The 19,957-nt window shown below is 36.4% G+C and overlaps 2 protein-coding genes across 2 annotated transcripts; both read left to right on the top strand.

Annotated features, from left to right (window-relative positions):
* Positions 1–8,181: 8,181 nt before the first annotated feature.
* Positions 8,182–9,516, top strand: LOC113339795 (probable WRKY transcription factor 41). Its single transcript, XM_026585021.1, has 3 exons — positions 8,182–8,535; positions 8,627–8,755; positions 8,838–9,516. Exons 1-3 carry the CDS (start codon positions 8,384–8,386, stop codon positions 9,436–9,438), a joined length of 882 nt encoding a protein of 293 aa, XP_026440806.1. The 5' UTR covers positions 8,182–8,383; the 3' UTR covers positions 9,439–9,516.
* Positions 9,517–17,008: 7,492 nt separating this feature from the next.
* LOC113339822 (probable WRKY transcription factor 41) lies at positions 17,009–18,475 on the top strand. Its single transcript, XM_026585044.1, has 2 exons — positions 17,009–17,483; positions 17,593–18,475. The coding sequence occupies exons 1-2, from the start codon at positions 17,146–17,148 to the stop codon at positions 18,323–18,325; spliced, it is 1,071 nt and encodes a 356-aa protein (XP_026440829.1). The 5' UTR covers positions 17,009–17,145; the 3' UTR covers positions 18,326–18,475.
* The last annotated feature ends 1,482 nt before the right edge of the window (positions 18,476–19,957 follow it).

The following is a 19,957-nucleotide window of genomic DNA, read 5'->3' as shown; positions in this document are numbered from 1 at the left end:
TTTTCTGGAGTCTTCTCGCGGTCTTTCTCATTGGCACTCGTCATCTTTATTGTCTCTTCCATGATTTTCTGTGTTGCAATCTGCTCTTCGCTTATCCCAATAGTGACACCATCAGTTGCTCCGCTCTCTTTGCTTCACATACCTTCTTATTTTGTTCTATCCTTCTTCTCACCTTTTTCTCATAGTTCTGGATATCCTTTTCGATACAATCTCGCGCATCCTTTAGGTCTCCCTTAATCTCTCCCATTCCGCTTGGCATCGGAAACCGCACATCCTGATGATATGTAGATGCAACCCCTTTTATCCCATGTATCCATGGTCTACCTATACGAGCATTATAAGGTGAGTCTATATCTATCACACAAACAGTAAGCTTGGTTTCCAACTCGCCCGCGAAAATCTTTACAACTAATTCTCCCTTTGGTTTTGACGCAACCCCGTTGAACCCATATATGTTATATGTCGAGGGTATGAGGTCGTAATCTTTGTACCCCATAGTTATAAATGCATGATAAAAGAGTATGTCGACTGAGCTCCCAGGATTCTGTCTATTGCCCAAATTTTCTCTTTCTCGGCTCCGACTTCCTCCCACCTTGAATATATTCCAAAACTTAAGGTTACGACCAACGACTCTGTGTGCAAAGCTCCTCCCTCTGGTGCGTTCTTTGCTGAAAATGTTATCTCCCTCTTTTTCCACTCTTCCAACGGCCCCGTCTTTTCCACGCTAAATATCTCATTCCCTTCGAAGTCCCTCTTGTGCACTCTTTTGAGTATATTATCATGGAAAATTTGAATGATTTTGGCTGAATGTATTATCGAATTGCAATTTAATTTGTGGGTTCCTCGATCCGGTACACTGGTTGATTATTGTGAGGTGGGGTTGGGGGTGGCTGCACATATCCTTCCAGAAAATGAGCGAGCTTCCCCTGTTCCAGCAGACGAAGTATGATCCTTCAGATGTTTCGGCAGTCGTTCGTGTTATGACCATGAAACTGATGATACCTGCAAAATTCATGACTCCTAATACCAGAAGGTGGTTCCCTTCCCAGATTTGGTGGGGGAGAAATCTCTTCTGTCAGTACTATCACTTCCCATACCTTCTCCACAGTTGTATTAAGTCTGGGAAGCTTTACTTCTTCAAAGGCCGGTGCATTTGGTTTTCGCTCTCCAAACCTAGGTCCTTGATTTCCTCTGTTTTGATACCCTGTGTTACTGCTTCGGTGCTCATAGTTTCTTCGTCTTGACTCCTCGTATCTCTGCTGGTCAATCCACTCTTGATCCCCGCTTGACACAGCTACAAGTTTCGCCGGAACGGGGGTTGAAGGTTCCCTTTCCTCCCGTTTCGGATCATCCTTTACGATATGTATTGTTCTTCGTAATAGCCTTGAATTTCCTTCCTTTGCTGGAAGTGGTGTCACTTCGCTGACTTGCCTCTGCTTCTCCTCCAACACTATATATTCCTCTTGATACTCCCTTAATTCATTCATCGTCAAGGAATTTCGTATTATAAATATTTGGGTGTACAATAAGTCAGTCGGGAATAAGGCGTTCACGAAGGATAGGATAAAAAATTTCTCGTCAACTCGTCCCCCAAGTTCTCTACACACTGTCCTCCATCTTATTACTAGTCCTCGCATACTTTCCATTGGTCTTCGCCTTAGGTTAAATAACGTCTCAATTCCCGGTATCAGTAGATTGTTACTTATGTACGTTGTTAGAAATATTCTCTTGAGGTCTTTAAACAACGAAATTGATCTTTCTGGTATCCCGTCAAACCATGCCAATGCTTCCCCGGTCAAGCTCGCCGGGAAGTATTTATAGAGTAGTGCTTAGTTTCGTCCCCACTGCATTAATGACAGAGTATACTTCTACAAATGTTGCATGGCACTTTCCGATCCGCTGAATATGCTTGAAAATGTTGGCAGCACACACTTCTCAGGAATGTCTGCGTACATTATCTCGTAGGTAAATGGGGATTTTTCTGCCTCTTCTATCGCCTTTGCCACCTTCCATCTCTTCGTGAATTGTTTATCAGTGTCCTCATATCTCGTAGCTCATGCATGACCTCGTGGTTCAGATTCCCTCCGTTTCTTTCATGGTGGTCGCCTCTCATTACGCTAAGCCTTCCCTCCCCTCGTATGATTGCTTCCTCATGTCTCCGGTTTACTTCGTGTTGCATTTCTTCTTCTCACCTTACTTCGTCCTCCTTCATCCTTTCTTTTTCCTACCTCCGTCTTTGCTCTTCCCATCGTGTTGCCTCCAATGCTCTCCTCAGATCTCTTTCACCACTATCTTCCCTTTGCCTTGTTCTTCGTCGCTCTCCTCCGTTGTCCTGGTGGGAAACTCTCCTCCGTCATGGCTCTTCTTACCCTGACGATATAGTATTTCCTTCCGAGTCCATGAGATCCATGGAGTCTACTTCTTCCTCCTCGTTTAGTTGGCGATTTTGCTGCTCCAACCTAGCATTTTTCCTTATCATTCGGGTGTGTTGTTCCTAGATCCCTATCTCGTTCCCGTTCAAGTCGAAGTGTCTCCCTTAGCTGCTCCAACGTGATGTGTTCTTCGTTAATGTTCTCTTCCAACTCCTCGTGAGTCATTTCTTCCTCTGCAATAGTGTCTGTGTCGGAAGTGTGTACCGAGCCTTCCCGAAAGCCATATTCATTAGTCTGATTATTCCGCCGCCTGTTCACGCCTTGTCTTTCCCCTGCATTTGATGCATCTCCCCTTTCCATTCTTCCTCTTCTTTTCGTTTCCAAACGTTTACTTATCCTCGTCGCTATCAAGTGCCTTGCTCGATCTGGTGTTCTGGCCATCAACTAATCTTTGACTTGATATCTTCCGACTAGTTTCTTTCCTCCAATATTCCGATGCAGCACCGAGGGTTACTCTCTCTTCAAGATTTCTAAAAGATCTACAAAACCCTAATCTTAAAACAGCTTCCCAAGATCTCTAATCTCCTAACAGTTTCAACCTTTCTGAAACTCGTAGATGAGGATAAATCCCTGATCTAAGTCTCTGTTTCTGGACGCCAAAATGTAACTACCAAAAATCCGGTAGCACACCCAAGTGAGAAGAGAAACAGATCTAAGACATGATAAATGCTTTCAATGATAAAATCTTTTATTAAGTAATCACTCCAAGTAGTGAAAGATACAAGTTCTTAAGTACAAGGAAACCCTAATCTCTCACTTTAAGCCTAGCTCTTACCTCCCTTAGAATCCGACCCCCTTTACATTACTCAAGGACTCCTATTTATAGACCAATTGACACTAATGGTGTACAACTCATTTTACTTCGCCCGACTCTCGTGGAGATGATTTATACTTCTCCCAGATCATTTTCCATAAAGTTTTTCCCTTTCTTTCGCTGACAACTTTGGATATTTGTTTGGACAGCTGTCTCTTTTATTGCTCCATAATTAATTAACTTCTCCGATTATCTTCTCAGCCAAGCAACCTCATTTCACCAACCTTTACTTCGTGATCGTTAACTTGCTGGGTACTCCAACTGATTCTTCGCAGCTTAGACTCTTCGAGCGAGTTACCTCTCCTCAATATGATATCTCGCGCCTGGTTTTTCATTTCGTTGACTTATTCAATAATGACTATCCTGACTTGATTTGACAAGTCGCTGACCGAGATTTTTAAGTGAGATCCCACGGTCATATTTTGTGCATTCCTGTGTGGCCACGTGGCGAACCTATTTTTTGTACCTACATGTGTCATACTAAATATGAGAATGTTGTTACTCTTAACGGTATTTTGTTTTGGATAGAAGGGTCGAATAGAATGTTAGTTTATAATATCAACCATAACAACAGAAGTGATGGGCATCAGTGTAGTTTGATCAATTTGCTGGATGCTAACTTAGGTGATAAACACTTCGGTATGTTTTATTATCATATTCTTGGGGAGTCAGAAGGTGGCATCTGTTACGCTAGAGTTACAAGGAGGAAAGTAATTGTCAGTGTTTGGGTGCTTGATGAGGAAAAACTGGCAAATGTTGCACAAGGATATTGTTGGAGAACTAAATATAGTCCCACATAGCTAACTCCTTAGTCTAGATCCTAATATATAAGGTGTGGAGCCACTCCACTCATTGCCAATTGGTTTTGAGTTGGAAGCCCACACACTTCTATCATGGTATCAGAGCTATGCCCTGTATGAGACGTAAGACCCAATAAGACCCAAGAAGGCAGGGCAACCATACAACAGGTCCACGATGTAGCGGACTCACAGAGGCCTACACGTGGAAGGGGCATGTTGGAGAACTAAATATAGTCCCACATAGCTAACTCGTTAGTCTAGATCCTAATATATAAGGTGTGGAGCCACTTCACTAATTGCCAATTGGTTTTGAGTTGGAAGCCCACACACTTCTATCAGATATTTCAGTTTACGATACCATAGCAGGAATTTGTCTTTCGATAAGTGATTATGTAGCAGTCCAGATTTTAGGTTTCAGTCCGCTAGACCGTAATATTGTTTTGTTTGGTTGCAAGCACAGGGTTCGGGGATTCAATATCCAAACTGGATGTTTTGAAGAGCTCAGCCATTCTTCACTTGTGGCTAACAGGCATACAAGTTATAAAGGGAAGATGATCCTGCCATTTGTGCTAAAAATGATGCCAACAATACTTCCACCCTCATCTTGGTAAGACACTTGAAGCCATCCTTGCATTTCAAACCTTGAATACAAAAAAACAACGAAGACAGTCTGAGGTTAACTGAGGAACTCAGCTGTCTCTTTTAAGGCTTGAGTTATTTTACTCTTTCTATTTGCATATTAAAGAACTCAATTAATGAATTGTATGCCTTATTTGCACCAGTTTTCTTTCAAAACCAAAGAAGTCAAGATGATGTTTGGTTCTTTTTGCTTAATGTTCTCAGTTTGACGTGTTTAATGAAGTCTCTTACTGACTATGATTTCTGAATTTTATATGAACTCCTATTTGATGTATCTATATTTGTGAACTTTATCTCCTTAAAGTTTACCTTATCTCCTTTGAAGACATTGAGTTTAATTTGTTCATGTCAGGAAGAATGCCAATACTGTTGCGCATTCTCTTGATGCCTTTGTAGCCAGTAACCACATATCTTATGTGTGGCTCTCCTCCCCTCCTTGTATTGAGCACCTCTTCCAGGCTGAGTATTCCAGTCCTTTTGCTTGTTAGTTCTTTGTTTGTTTTCCTCTTCTCAATTTTCTTCCTTTTTTTTTTTTTTTTTTTTTTTTTTTTTCTTTTTTTTGTTTTTGTTTTTGTGAACTTTCATAATACATAGTAATTTTGCTTGCAAAATTGCATGATCAGTTTCATCCTTCAGAGTTTTCTGTAGTCTATACTCGGCTAAGATGATGAAGGTATAATCTTAGTTTCTCTGTGAAAAAAGGTTTTGTTACAGAAGTAGATTACTTACTACACAATAGGTTGCTTTGCCCATCCCAAGTTTCTGTAATTTTATTTTCAACTGCATCTCAATTAAAGTCCTTTTGATTTATCATGCTGAATCAGATGTAAACAAGGATCTATTTTAGACCGAAAACTGTTTGGAATCTAGCCTACCTTTCAAGGAGTTGGATTTCCTGCAGGCTACAGCCCAACATGATTTGGTAGTACTTGCAGGGTTTTGCAATGTTTCTTTAAATCTTCCACCCAGTCATGACTCCCAGTGATGTTAAAATCTAAACATTACAACAGGATTCAACTTGGTTCAGTGGAATGCTCCAACCTTGATATACCTTTCCCAAGAAAGAACTCCTGTGTATATCAAAGCATTTGGGTGCTATACCCCTGAGCCCACTGCGTAACAAAGATGGAAAGTAGAAAAAAATATGAAACCAAAGAGGCTGAATGCCACTGCTAACAAGGGTTGGTTGATGATTCTTGTTTGAATTTTTTGAGGAAATTAAATTTGGACAAGGAGTCAGTATCTTGAGATTTACACCATAACTTGCCACAATTGAGGAATAATTTGATTAATTGAAAAATCGGAAAATGGGTTATTTGTCGAAATATTTTTAAAACATGGTTCAAATGGACGAGTAAAAATCAGTATGGGTGAAATGGACACTAAAAAAATAGCAAGGATAAAATTGGATTCATCTTGACTTAAACTTAAACAACAGTAAGTATGAAACTGGATGCATCCTGATGTAAATTAAAAATAAGAAAAAACATTTAAAAATGGGTAGGATGAAACTATTTATATCCTGGATATTTTTACATTTTTGTCCATCTAAACAGTATCAAAATCTAAATGTCATTTTCACTCAGGAATTATTGATTTTGATTTTTTTAACCAGTTTTGTGTTCAAAAATAACATTGATTAACTAGATAATTTTATTATTTATAGAAAAGTAAATAAATAAATGATCCACTATTCCTCCACTTCGCTTGCCCTTTCATATACCTCTGGAGGTACTCTTTTGCAAATGGATCGACTTGGGAACTTCCCATTCCTATTTTTAGTTAATTTTTCAACATTTTTATTAGGTATTCATTTTTCTTAGTATAAAATTTATAAGAAAATTAAACAAATTAGGGTGCCTAATTTTGTCTTCCTCTAGTGGCGGTTTGCACTTATTCAACTCCTTTCGGTGAACTAATCATTTTTAAGTCTCAAATTAGTATTGCTAACCCACGATTAACGACATTTTCACTCCTTCCAACTTCATCTATATCCACTTTTTAGTACTTATATCCAAATAAGGAAATTTTCAAGCATCTTTGCAATTTGTTTATGAAATAGTAATCAATTTTTGCTCATAGATTTGGTAATGACTGCGACCTTTAGAATTTATTTTTGCTTTTTCATTGCGGTTATATTTCTGTAAGCTAACTTTTTAGTCCATGTAAGTCAAGCATTTTTCTTTTAGTTTTACCTACTGGACTTATTGCATAAAAATAATTGATTTTACGAAAAAATTTAAAACCAGGCCCAAAAGTATATTTCTACGGAAATTTTAGTTTGTCAAATGAGAATCTATACGTGGGTAAGATATTTTCGGTAGAATGAAAGAAAGAGTTTACAGTTAGGGCTGTTCATGGTCGGTTTTGGTTCGGTTTCTAGCCAAACCGAAACCAATACTATTGGTTTCTAAAAATCTAAACCAAACCAATCCATTAACCATTGGTTCGGTTTATGGTTCCAGTTGGTTTCGGTTTGTCCCAGTGGTTTTTTGGTTAACCAATAATTATGTCAAACCAAAAAAAAAAATACACAAATTTACAGATAAAAAATCGTAGTTGCCGATAGTATTGGTTTACACAAATTTATAGACAAAAAAATAAAATAAAAAAAATATCAAGAATAGTTAAAGCTTACTCTAATTCTAGAGATCAAAAGAAGATATATAATATATCTTAATTTAGTTATTGACAAATAAAAAAAAAAGGAAGACGGGAAGAAAATAGTCGAGTAGCAGCAGCTGTAGTTGGGGGTGGAGAAAGGAGGCGACTGAGAGAAGGAGAAAGAGAAAGAGGGAGAGTATCATAATAAAATATTAGATTTAGAATTTCTATTTATCCTCTAAATCAATGGGTTGAATCTAATACTTGTATATCGACGGTAGAAATTAAGTTTAAAAATTAATCGGTTTTTCAATGGTTTTTGGTTCGGTTTTAGAGGTCAAACCAAACCAAAACCAACACTATCCGTTTTCCACTTTCTACACTGTAACCAATCCATTAGTAAATGGTTCGGTTTGGTTTCTTCCTAATTGGTCTGGTTTGGTTCGGTTCTAGCGGAAAACCGAAACCATGTTCAGCCTAGGTTTACACCATCATTCAGTCCAATTAATGTTTCTAAATTTGCTAATACTGAAATTAGAATTATACTCAAAATAACTAAAATAATTTCTAAATTATCAAACCACTTGAAATTATTATAATTTCTAAATTATCCACTTGAATGGGGAAGAAGGTAAAGTCACAGTAATCAAAATAACTAAAATAATCATTATTAAAAACAACATTAGCAAGCGCATCCATTTGGTAGGTTCATACGGGGTAAGTAAGTTCAACTAGTTTTTTCTTTTTTTAGCTTTGACATATTACCATCTTTGCAATTTGCGTACAAAAATATAACGCGGATAGTTATTTCGTACTTACCCAGTCAGGGTCGTTCCTATAAATCCACATCCCTCCTTCCTCCGCTTCATCTCTACTAGTTCTAGTACTGGTTCCAATCATGAGTAGTTTCATTAAAATGGAGGAGAATAATAGTAGCATGAGTTATATGGATCAAAAGCCATTGATACTCAATGAGCTAACCCAAGCTATAGAGTTACTTTGAGGAATTACAATTTGGTCTTGATTCTGCTACTTCAACTGCTGCCAATTTGCTACTACCTCAAATTTTATCATCTTTCGAAAACACCCTTTCCATGTTGACCGGGACCAAGTCGGAAGCTGGCAACCAATCTCAAATTACTGGATCCCAGTCAGATGTTATCCAGTCCGATTCCCCGCGTTCTATTGACAGAAGTCCTTGCAGCAATTATAAGTCTGATCTCAACGGAAACGCCTCCAAGAAGAGGTATATTTGGATCCATTTGACTGTATAGTTTTGTGAAATTCTTATTTGTATGAGTTTTATCTTATAAGCAACTTCTATTTTGTGATAACAGGAAAACATTACAGAGATGGACAGAACAAGTACGCGTTTGTGAACATACCGGGTTGGAAGAACCTGTGGATGATGGGTATAGTTGGAGAAAATATGGACAGAAAGATATTCTTGGAGCCAATTATCCAAGGTGAGCAACAGTAAAATTCATCAATTCGCATTATATATCTTCAGAAGTTAAATGTGTCATTAGATATATTGCAAATTTTCAGAGGCTATCACAGATGTACACATAGCAATGCTCAAGGATGTTTAGCTAGAAAACAAGTTCAACGTTCCGACGAGGACTCATCGATGTTTAGTGTGACATATTGCGGAAGACGTACTTGTATTCAAGGTGCACATTTGCTACCAGGGAAATCGCAAAACCGACAAGATCAACAAGATCAGAGGCGGATCAAAACACAAGAAACGATAATCAATTTCCAAACTAGTAGTTGTCATAGTAAAACAGAGGATTTCATTACGACCCAAGCAGTTCTAAGATCCCCTTCATTCTCATTTCCTTCGGCTTCAATACCCATTTCATCATGTACAGATAAAGAAAGTAACAACGACAACAATAACAACAACATTTTCTCTTCAACGACACCTGATAATCACTTCATGACTAGTCCTTTTTCTTCATCTCCTACAATTTCAGAATCCAGTTCCTTCTCGCCTTACCAAGTGAGCTATTTTGATGGTGGACAAAACTTAGAAACTTCAGATTATGAAGTATGTGAATTTTCTTCAACACTGGATTCTCAAGATCTTTATTTGGGCTTTGATTTTCCTTATGGCTCTCAATATCCATTTGATAGTCCTCATTAATATTTGTTCAACTATTTAACTATTTATCTTAATTATGGAGATAATATTATTATTTCGAAGCAAAGTCCCAGGGAACTGATTAGGCTTTCCAGGTAAAATGATCAAGAAATTTTTTCTTTATGCCCTGTTAAATGCAATTGCTTTTGGACCCTTGGGAGACCCACAACTAAAAGCTATGAATGCCCACGCTTGTGGGTGGGTGTGATTGTTATTTGATAGTTATGTGACACATCCAAGTTGTGGCGCCAGTGGTGTGCCACACTAATTAGTCCATAGGCACAAGTCAATTAAAAGTTCGAGAATGATGTCCGATCAGAAAATAATTCCAGGTAAGCCTAAATGATGTAGAAATCACTATCTTTGTAGAAAGGTAAAATGAATATACCACGAAAAAGAAAAATGAAAGAAGAAACTGAACATCCACTTTTGCTTTACTCTTCCTCTCTTCCATAAGTTCGGATCTTATGGAAGGGTGCAAGAAAATGTACGTAGTAGGTAGGAAATACAAGAAATAATGTAGCTTGACATGAAAAAACAACGCCCAATACGAGTATGTGGTTTTTATATGTCAGCATTTCACTAAAACCTGTAATTTAGTTCCTGTTCTTCCTTTCTAAATCTCTTTGATATGGTTCACATTTTACTCGGATGTGTTTCATGTTCGATGGTGAGTAACTAGGGTATCTATGTACGATCATAACCAGATATGCATTAGAAAGTGGTGCATTGCAATTGCATCCTTCCACGCCTAGTTAAATTATGTTTTGTGTTTGATTCGTTAACTAGGAGTAGAAGTATAAGAGTCAAGGAGACAACAATTCAACTAACATCCTGTGTGTGAAATGAATTTCATTGTAGATTATTCTCCCGCGTTAACGTTCTTTTTGACATTTATTATTTCATAAAAGGAAAGAAAAACATATTCCGTCTTCCGATACCATATTCTTTATGATCTTCCCTTGCCCTTTACGTACCTGTGGAGGTGTTGTTATCATCAAGTGGGAAACTGTCCAGGAGAGTTGTTTACTTTTCGTAATCTTCTTGTTTCTTAATTAATTTTGCAATATTTTATATACCTATCTTTCTTAATTAGCCAATTAGACAAATGAGAGTGGCTAACATTGTCTACTTGTAGCCTTTGCCCAATTTCAACTCCATTAATTATCTAATAATAATACACAAAATCGGTTAAAAAGACCAAAACCAATAATTCCTGAGTGAAATGGACAGTTAGATTTTGATACTGTTTAAATTGACAAAAATGTAAAAATAGGCAGGATGTAACCAGTTTCATCGTGCCCATTTTCAAATATTTTTTCTTATTTTTAATTTACACAGGATGTATCTAGTTTCATCCTTACTATTTTGTAAATTTCAGCTAGGATGAATCCAGTTTTATCCTTACTATTTTTTTCTTTGGCCATTTCACCCAAACTATTTTTTACTCGTCCATTTGAACCGTGATTTAAAAATATATGGACAAATAATTCATTTTCCGATAATAATACTAGTAATTTGGTTAATGTCAAACTAATATTGCTTAGTCGTGTTTTTGTCTCTCTTTTATTTCACTAGATTCTCTTTAGTACTTATATCCACAAAAGGAAAAAATTTCACTTTGCATCATAGATCTATCCATTTTTGCTCATAAATTTACTAGTAGCGTCCTTGGAATTTATCCACTAACAAGGAAGGCTCTTCCAGCCTCCGAAAGCATTACTAGCCAATAGCAGATGTGGCATTATTTACCTAATGCAGATAAATGCAAATATCGAGTAATTGGGCCGACCGAGCCAAGCGAGGGAGGATCTTTATATGACCACTTATTTGTAAATCCTAAGTAATTAATTGATATAAAACACAATTATCCCTCCCTTTTAATCCAATTACTATAACTCCTTATATATCCTATTTTTAGGGGTATAATTGGAATGCAAACTTTAATATAACATATCTAAAAATTCGTGTCTTGGAATTTTATAAATTTTATCTCGTTAGAAAGGTAATAAAAAAAGCTATGCAATGAGTACATACAACAATATCAAATTTTGAGTTTTTACGAAAAATTCGGAGGTATTTATCATTTTAGGCACAATTTTAGAAAATTAAATATATATTCATTATGCAAACCATCATAAAGGAAACATATTACTTTATGTAACTATATTTTGGTTTATGCATCAACTAATTTTCTGTTGCAACTAATAAAACGATGTACTCCCTCCATTTCAAGAAAAGTGATACTTTCATTTTAGGCACAATTCTCGAAAATTGAATGGGTAGCCATTATGCAAACCATCACAAAGGATGCATAACACATCATGCAACCATATTTTGGTTTATGGATCGACTAATTTTCCGTTTTAGAAAAAAGTAATACTTTCACATTCCGTTTCAGGAAAAGTGATCCTTTCTCCCTGTTTCGAGAAAAGTGATACTTTCGCCCCGTTTAGGGAAAAGTGATACTTTCGCGCCGTTTTGAGAAAAGTGATACTTTCGCTCTGTTCCATCACTTTTTCTGAAACGGGGCAACAGTATCACTTTTTCTGGGACGAGGCGAAAGTGTCACTGTTTCTGAAACGGGGTGAAAGTATCACTTTTTCCGAAACGGGGAGAAAATATCATTTTTTCTGAAACGGAATGTGAAAGTAGCCGCGAACAAACCCCATCTTCAGATTCTTCTTCGTTCGGCCCTTCCACCGTGGCAACGGTTGCACTAGTATATAGCTGGAGAGATATTGGATATTGCAACATTATTCAAATGTCGCTTGAGAGTTGATGTATAGGTAAAACATCGCACACGTTGTTACTAAGCGAAATAGTCATTTCACCATCAAGCGAAGCCGAACACATAAAGCATATCAAAGATGACGTCACAAAGTCACATTAAAACTATGAAGAGTCGTGCGGTAATGAAGAACACATGCGAGAAACACCAATATCAGCATGCGGCATTGACGCACGTCGGGTCCGAAAATAAAGGAATTATTAGCTCTCCACTACATGTTAGCTGTCATCCACTATGTAAACACCTATATAAAGAGAAAGGCAGGAGAGAGAAAGGGGGACACATTTTGTAAACTAGAGGACAAATGTATTATTTTCATCTTCTCTTTCATCCTCTATCACCAAAACTAGATCTAGAGCTCTACCAAAAACCCATTAATGGAGATTCTAAATGTAATATTCATGTAATTACAACAATCATAATGAAGAACCATGGATGTAGATCACATTGATCGAACCATGTAAAAAAAATCTTTGTGTCCACTTACAATTTTAGCACTCTTATCATCATTTTCATGTTCAATATGTTTAGATCTATAGAAATTGATAAGGGGTGTTAGTCGTGGGATTTCTCACAACTACAGTTGAGATTTAAATTCCACTAGCATATCAGATTAGAGGTGTAAAACGCGTCGGCCCAGCAGAGTCCGGCACACGAAGTCGCGTGCTTCACGTGCCATGTGTTGTGCCAATGATTTAAACGTGTTGGTGCTGTGTTTTACTAGTCAAAAGCTAAGCACAACACAACCCATGAGTACAACACATGAATTAATGTGTTGTGCCGTGCTAACAGAATCAGGTTGTCCCCCATAAGATATCCAAACACCAATTAAGATATCCAATTTCCTCTCCAAAAATACATTTCTTTTATATTTTTGGAGACAGAATTCATGTAAATCAATTAATATCAAAAACGTGTGTCAACATATCATTTGTCCTCCATGCCCCTTTCAAAAAACGCTCCCATCAAAAATTTACTCCACAATCGATTAGAAGAAAAAAATAGATCGAATGAAAACCTGCGGATGCGGATAATTTCGACTATCTATAAAAAACCAACGGTTAGTATCACACTCTATGTGAGGCTTCGATGGATGAAATAGAGTGTTGGTATGGTATGGAACCTGATTTTAAACCTGATATTAATAGGGCGTTCCTTTATATACCCCTAGAAATACTAAAGGCACCCGCAACAATTAGTTAAGTTAGTTATGATTTTTTTTAAAAGAAAATAATCAAATTATACGAAATTTTTGATACTCATACCCCCATAAAGAAAAATAAAATGGTAATTGGAAGTTGAACAATTAATAGTAAAAATCGACGTAAATTGATAGTGATGGCTATGTTGATTTTAATTCTTCAACGCATTTTGCTCCGTGGATGCATTCCATGTTCGACGGTGATGAGGATATTTACATACGGAGGTAAATAGATGTGCACCAAAATTGGCCTCACAAAGTGGGATTTTTCTTGTGGCAACTAGTTCAATGCAAGCTCTCAACTATTGATAATTTGATCACCCCTCAACAGCCGCAACCACTATAAGAGAGAATAAAAAAGTTCTTCCCCAATAAAAAAATACCACCAACTCATCCACCATGAAAACCCAACAACAGCAAACCAATCTTCCATTACCGTAGATGAACTGCAGTAACACCCTCTCCACCTTCAGAACCATACAATCCATTTTCTTCCTGGTAGTCTTCTTCTCAAACTCATAGCATAAAAAGTTTTATTTTCCATCTTCTGTACACGAACATCAATTCCTCTCAATCCCTTGACTATCAGCCACCACAACTCTTCATTCTCAACAGCAAACAAGCATCGACAAACCCCATATTCGATTCCTTGCTGGTAACACAAAGAAACACCAGAATCATGTACTCTCAATCTATTTCTTCTTATCGCCGAACGGGTAAATTATTTTGTTCCCAGAGAAAAATCTCCAAACCGCATTGAAGTTCTAATACCTAATGTTTTCAAAATTAATCAAATGGGTTTGTAGAACAAGACTTATTGGCTGTAAATCTGACATCTAATCTGATTCTGAATCAAAATTTTAGAAGAAAGATAAGATCTTTGATGAAGAACAAGTAAATTTGTATGAAAAGGTTTTTCAATTAGATATGATTTTTTAGAACAAAATCAGAGAAATAAAAACAAGATTCTTCTCTTTATGATTGTTTGATTTCACTTTGCCGAACTTCTTCTCTCTTCCCTGTAATCCTAACATACACCTATTATTCTTTCACTTCCAGAACTTCTTATTTTTACCAATCTTCACAACCTTTACATACCCATTTTAACAACATCTCTTCCCTGTAATCAGTTCAATTCGATTGTCTCAGGCCACCAACAACGAGACCTATTTCTCGACTAGTTCAACACACCACCAGTTCTCATCAATTCTTCTTGGTTTATCTTAATCCCTGTAGATTCATAACCTCTGCACATCAAAAACATTTCGATTTCAACCCATCTTCTCACCGAAACTCAACTCAGATTCATCTATTTTTTTTGTTGGCTTAAGAACCCATCAATCGCCCACAAAGTCAAGCCAAATCCCATTCAATTGCAAATCTTCTGAAATCTCTTCCATCAACAACAAGCAACTAATCCTTGTCTCAACTTCCATGAATCTCTGATTTCTTGAAAAATACAGAATGAAATCTCTTCGATTGTTCAAACCCTAGACTTCAAACTCGAACCCAAGCGTAAATCGGATTGTTACCCAACAATCCTACAACTATTTTTTAATTCTCGGATTTTAACTCTTCCCTCGATTCAACAACACCACATTTTCTCTCAAATCTCTCTGTTATATCGGCAACCTTAGATGAAGAAGAAAGAAATCACCTCTCGACAAAAAGTGGGGAATTAGGGTAACGAAATACTTTAGGGGTACAATTGTAACTCAATATTTGTATTTTATAAAAATTAATAAAAATCTGGTCATATACGGTCAGCCCGGATCAACATCCAGTCCAGGTACCAAACACTAACATTGGACAAATGTTAGTGTTGATCAAAATCTGAGTCCTAAACACCAATTATCCCAAATAAAAAAACTAATGAATGATTGGTTTAAAATGATTCAGTTTCCCACTTCCCTTGCCTTTTCTATGCCTGCTGTGAAGGTACTGTTTTGGATGGATCAAGTGGGAAATTGTCCTTCAAAGTTGTTCACTTTTGGTAATCCTGTTTTTAATTAATTAAACTCAATATTTTACGTATATATTGTCTTTAAGCTAATTTTATGAAATTAATCAAATCAGGGTGGGTAACTTTGTTTACTTGTACGCTTTGGCTAATTTCAACTTCATTAATTAACTATTCATTCGTAGTATATGAAATTATTATTGCTTAGTCGTGCTTATATGCTCTACCCGTTGTATTAACTTTGTTGCTAATCTCTTTTTAATGATTAATCTTTTCACTCAATCCAATTCCACCGTAAAACTTCTTAAAATTAGTAATCTCTTGAGAAATTTTTTTGGTAATGATGACATTAAACTCAACAATTAGTATCATCACCCAAAATTTTTACTGTCGTGTTACAGTTGCATCAGCTATTCTTTTCGGAGAATCTTGAAACCTACTTTTATAGTGTTTATGGAGCAGAATTTACCAGACTTCATATAAACTTTTCAAATTCGATTTCTTGATAGTCATCGTTTCCTTTTTGTATAGATTTTACACAAAATTGATTAAAAAGGTCAAAATCAACAATTTCTGGATGAAAAGGATACTTAGATTTTGACACTGTTTAAATGGACAAAAATGTAAAAATAGTCAGAATGTAAACAGTTTCATCCTTCCTATTTTTAAATATTTTTTCTTATGTTTAATTTACATCAGGATGCATCCAGTTTCATCCTTGCTATTTTTTAAGTTTAAGTCAAGATGAATCCAGTTTTATCCTTGTTATTTTTTTGGTGTCTATTTTACTCGTAATAATTTTTACTCGTTCATTTGAACCATGTTTTAAAAATATTTGGACAAACGACCCATTTTCCGTTTATTTTATAGATGTCGAAAGCCTTCTTATTCTAAAAATAAAAAAAAAATCATTGTATATACCGCTTATCCTTGGGAAAATTTCACTTTGCTTATTGCATTCTATATGTTTTTGTTCTTTCGCTAGTAATGACAGTGTCTATGAATTTACTTAACAATAACATGCAGAGTGCATAGGGCTACAAATTGCAGCTAAATGCACATGCCCATCTGAGGGTTGAGATTCGTTTCTCTATCAGCCACTTGAGTGTTTGAGATTCCAAATTCACTAGATGACAGGATCAGGTTGTCTCAAAATAACTAAGATAATTTAATGATTTGAATTTGATTAACAAATTTAATCAAGTTGATAATAAAGAACTTAAGATAAACACTAGTGCATCCATGTTGATAGGAACGAAAAACAAAATGTCAAATTGGGTAGGGCAGGTTGGTTCCCATTTCGCATGGTGACATATCAGCACCTACGCCATCCATCTAGCCTATGACGTATAACCTCGAAACGGCCATGACATCATGTTTTCCGATTTAAACGGGCTACAATTGACGCGGTTGAATATGCATTTAACAGAAATGACATTTAAGGACACAAAATTCCAACACTAAGAAACAAACTGTGGGCAAAATTTAAGGGTAATATCGGGATAAATGGACATAATAACCAGTCCTTCCGATTCGTTTCCTTTTTCTTCAATTTTCTATCCAACTCTTTTTGTCTCGTTCAATTCACCCCACCTCCTATCATGGTCCCCTATAAATTCATTTCAAATGGTCACAAATCACCATTCATCACTCAAATCTATCACTAGATCTTCTCACCAATTTCTTACAAAAAAGATAAAAGTTCTTCCCAAACTCAGATTTTTCTCAATCAATTCTCAGATTTTCTCTGTGCACTAGATGGAGGAGAAGAACACTACCGGCATGAGTTATATGGATCCAAAGCTATTCATACTCAATGAATTAGCTCAAGCTAAAGAGCTACTAAGACAGTTAGAAACTGATCTCCATACTGCTAGTTCCACTAATGGAAGCAAGTTGTTAATCCCTCAAATATTATCGTACTTCGAAAACTCTCTTTCCATGTTGAACGGGAGCAAGTCAGAATCCGGCAACAATCAATCTCAGATGACGGCATCGGAGACGGACAGCACCCCTACCGATTCACCTCGTTCCGTTAACAGAAGTTCTCGGAGCGATTCCGAATCCGATCTCATGGAACCTCCCTCCAAGAAGCGGTATACATAGATGATGAATTTAATTTGTTCGTTTTCCAATATTCACATGGCATTCAAAAGGTTTTATGATTATGACTGAAATTAATTAAATTTGATTCTGCTTCTGTAGGAAAACAGTAGCAAGATGGACGGAACAAGTGCGTGTTTGCGAGCAGACAGGGCTTGAAGGTCCTCTAGATGACGGGTATAGTTGGAGGAAATATGGACAGAAAGACATTCTCGGAGCTGCATATCCGAGAGGCTATTATAGATGTACTCATAGAGCTTCTCACGGTTGTTTAGCAATGAAACAAGTTCAACGTTCCGACGAAGATTCATCCATCTTTAATGTTACGTATCGAGTTAGACATACTTGTGTTCAAGCACCACACTTGCTACCACGGCAATCACAAAACAAAGCTGGTCTAGAACATCAAAAGCCAACAAAATCATCACAAGAAACAATTATCAATTTTCAAACAGGTTGTCTTGGTGAAACGCCGGCAAAAGTAGTACTAAAATCACCTTCATTTTCATTTCCTTCGATTCCAGTACCAAGATCGCCTTCATTCTCATTTCCGTCGGCTTCGATACCAATTCCATGTGATGAACAAAAAGAAAATTACAACAACATTTTTAATTCATTGACACCTGATAATCACTTCGTGGGTAGCCCTTTTTCGTCTCCGTCAAATTCAGGATCCAATTCCGTCTGTTCTAATCATGGAGTGAACAACTTGGAAGATGGACAGGATTTACAAACTTCGGATTACGATCTTTCTGAATTCACTTCAGCATTTGATTCTCCAGATCTTTACTTGGATTTTGATTTTCTTGATTCTAATTTTCGGTTTGATATGTAGTATTTTTGTTCCTCTTTAGTTTTGTTCAATTAATTAGCTACTTGTATGATTGTTGAAGTAAAATTTTCCACCCAAAAAAAAAGGTAAAAAAAAATGTAAAGAATTTCTTACATTGGTTTAACTTTCAAATTGAAATACTAATTGATACAACTTGTAACCTTTTAAATTAGAATTCCTAGCTACATATTATGTAAAAATGATACCATATGAACAGCTAAATAACAACAATATTATGATATAATGGTTATATTTATTGAGTTTATTCTTTCGTAATGATATCATATGAACAGCTAGATAACAAGATTTTGACATCAATTTGGTGTGACAGAGAAACTTTTTGACCTTTTTATTTTGTTTTCTTTTTTCTTCCAGGGTATGCAGTTCATGATTAAATCTCTAAATAACCATCTGAATTTTTTAATCAATTTCGAAAAATTCAATATTTTTTTTTGATCGATAACGAAGATTATACTAGATCAAAAGAGGGAGTACAAAAGGGTTATACCCACCCAAAAAGAGAGGAAAGAAATAGAGAAAAAGAAGAAGAAAAAGGAAATCCTGAAAGCAAATAAAAATCTTCAAAAATAACTCTATATGATTAAGGGTACACACGGTACGGTTCAGCTCGGTTCTTGCCGAGGCCGAGTACCTGTACCCCCAGAGGTCGGTACTGAACTTTTGGACCGGTACCGTGTACCTCGGTTCCGGTACGGGACCGGTACCAGTCGGTACCTTTTCAGCGAAAAAACTGACTGCGTTTTCTTTTACCTGTGTTTTTACCTGTTTTTTCTATATAACAAATTCTCATTCAAAGCAGCAACTAATAAGTTGCAATATTTACTAACAAACCAAACAAACAATGTCTTGAAAATATGGAAAAAAAAAAGTAGCAGTAGCCACAGACACACAAACTAAGTCTTGAAAATGAGAAAATCTGAAAAAAGAACAACTAGCAGTGTAGCTAGTGCTGCAGTAGTCTTGAATCTTGGTCTTCTAATCCATGTCAGCAACACTTGTGGTGTCATCAGTGTTGATAGGACCAAGTAACGCTGCAAAAACAAATAATAGCAGTTAGTAACTATTAGACTATATCTATTACTGCCAAACACAAGTAATAATGTAATATGTTACCTTCTTCAACTTCAACATCATCATCTAGTATGTAATCAGATAAAAGATCAAGTTGTATTGGCTTCCTTGTAAGCAAAGCAATGCCTCAACTGTCTTTGTAGATAAAGAGCTTCTACAAGGACTTAAGACTCGCTTTCCTGTGCTAAAAGCAGACTCAGAGGCAACAGAAGACACAGGAATGGCTAATATGTCCTTAGCCATATTTCCATCACTGACAAGAGAAAAGACTTTTAATGATAACAAAAAGATACAGCAAAAATTACTCAAAACTGAGTATGCAGCATAGCAATTCAAGGAGCATTGAGATAAAATTTAGACACATTTGGTTCATCGAACAACTTATGAAGTAAATGGCATAGCCCATAATTACTATCACACACACATTACACAAGCAAGCTGCTAGATTAAGTAGGAAGCACTATATATGCATGTTAATGTGAAAGAATGAAAGTTGTGTAACTTTTTACACGGACAAATATGAGAAACATTTCAACCATCATA

Source organism: Papaver somniferum, unplaced genomic scaffold (assembly GCF_003573695.1).
Source record: "Papaver somniferum cultivar HN1 unplaced genomic scaffold, ASM357369v1 unplaced-scaffold_21, whole genome shotgun sequence".
Lineage (NCBI taxonomy): Eukaryota > Viridiplantae > Streptophyta > Magnoliopsida > Ranunculales > Papaveraceae > Papaver > Papaver somniferum.
The sequence above is the reverse complement of the archived record's forward strand: the minus strand, read 5'-3'. Positions and strand labels throughout refer to the sequence as shown.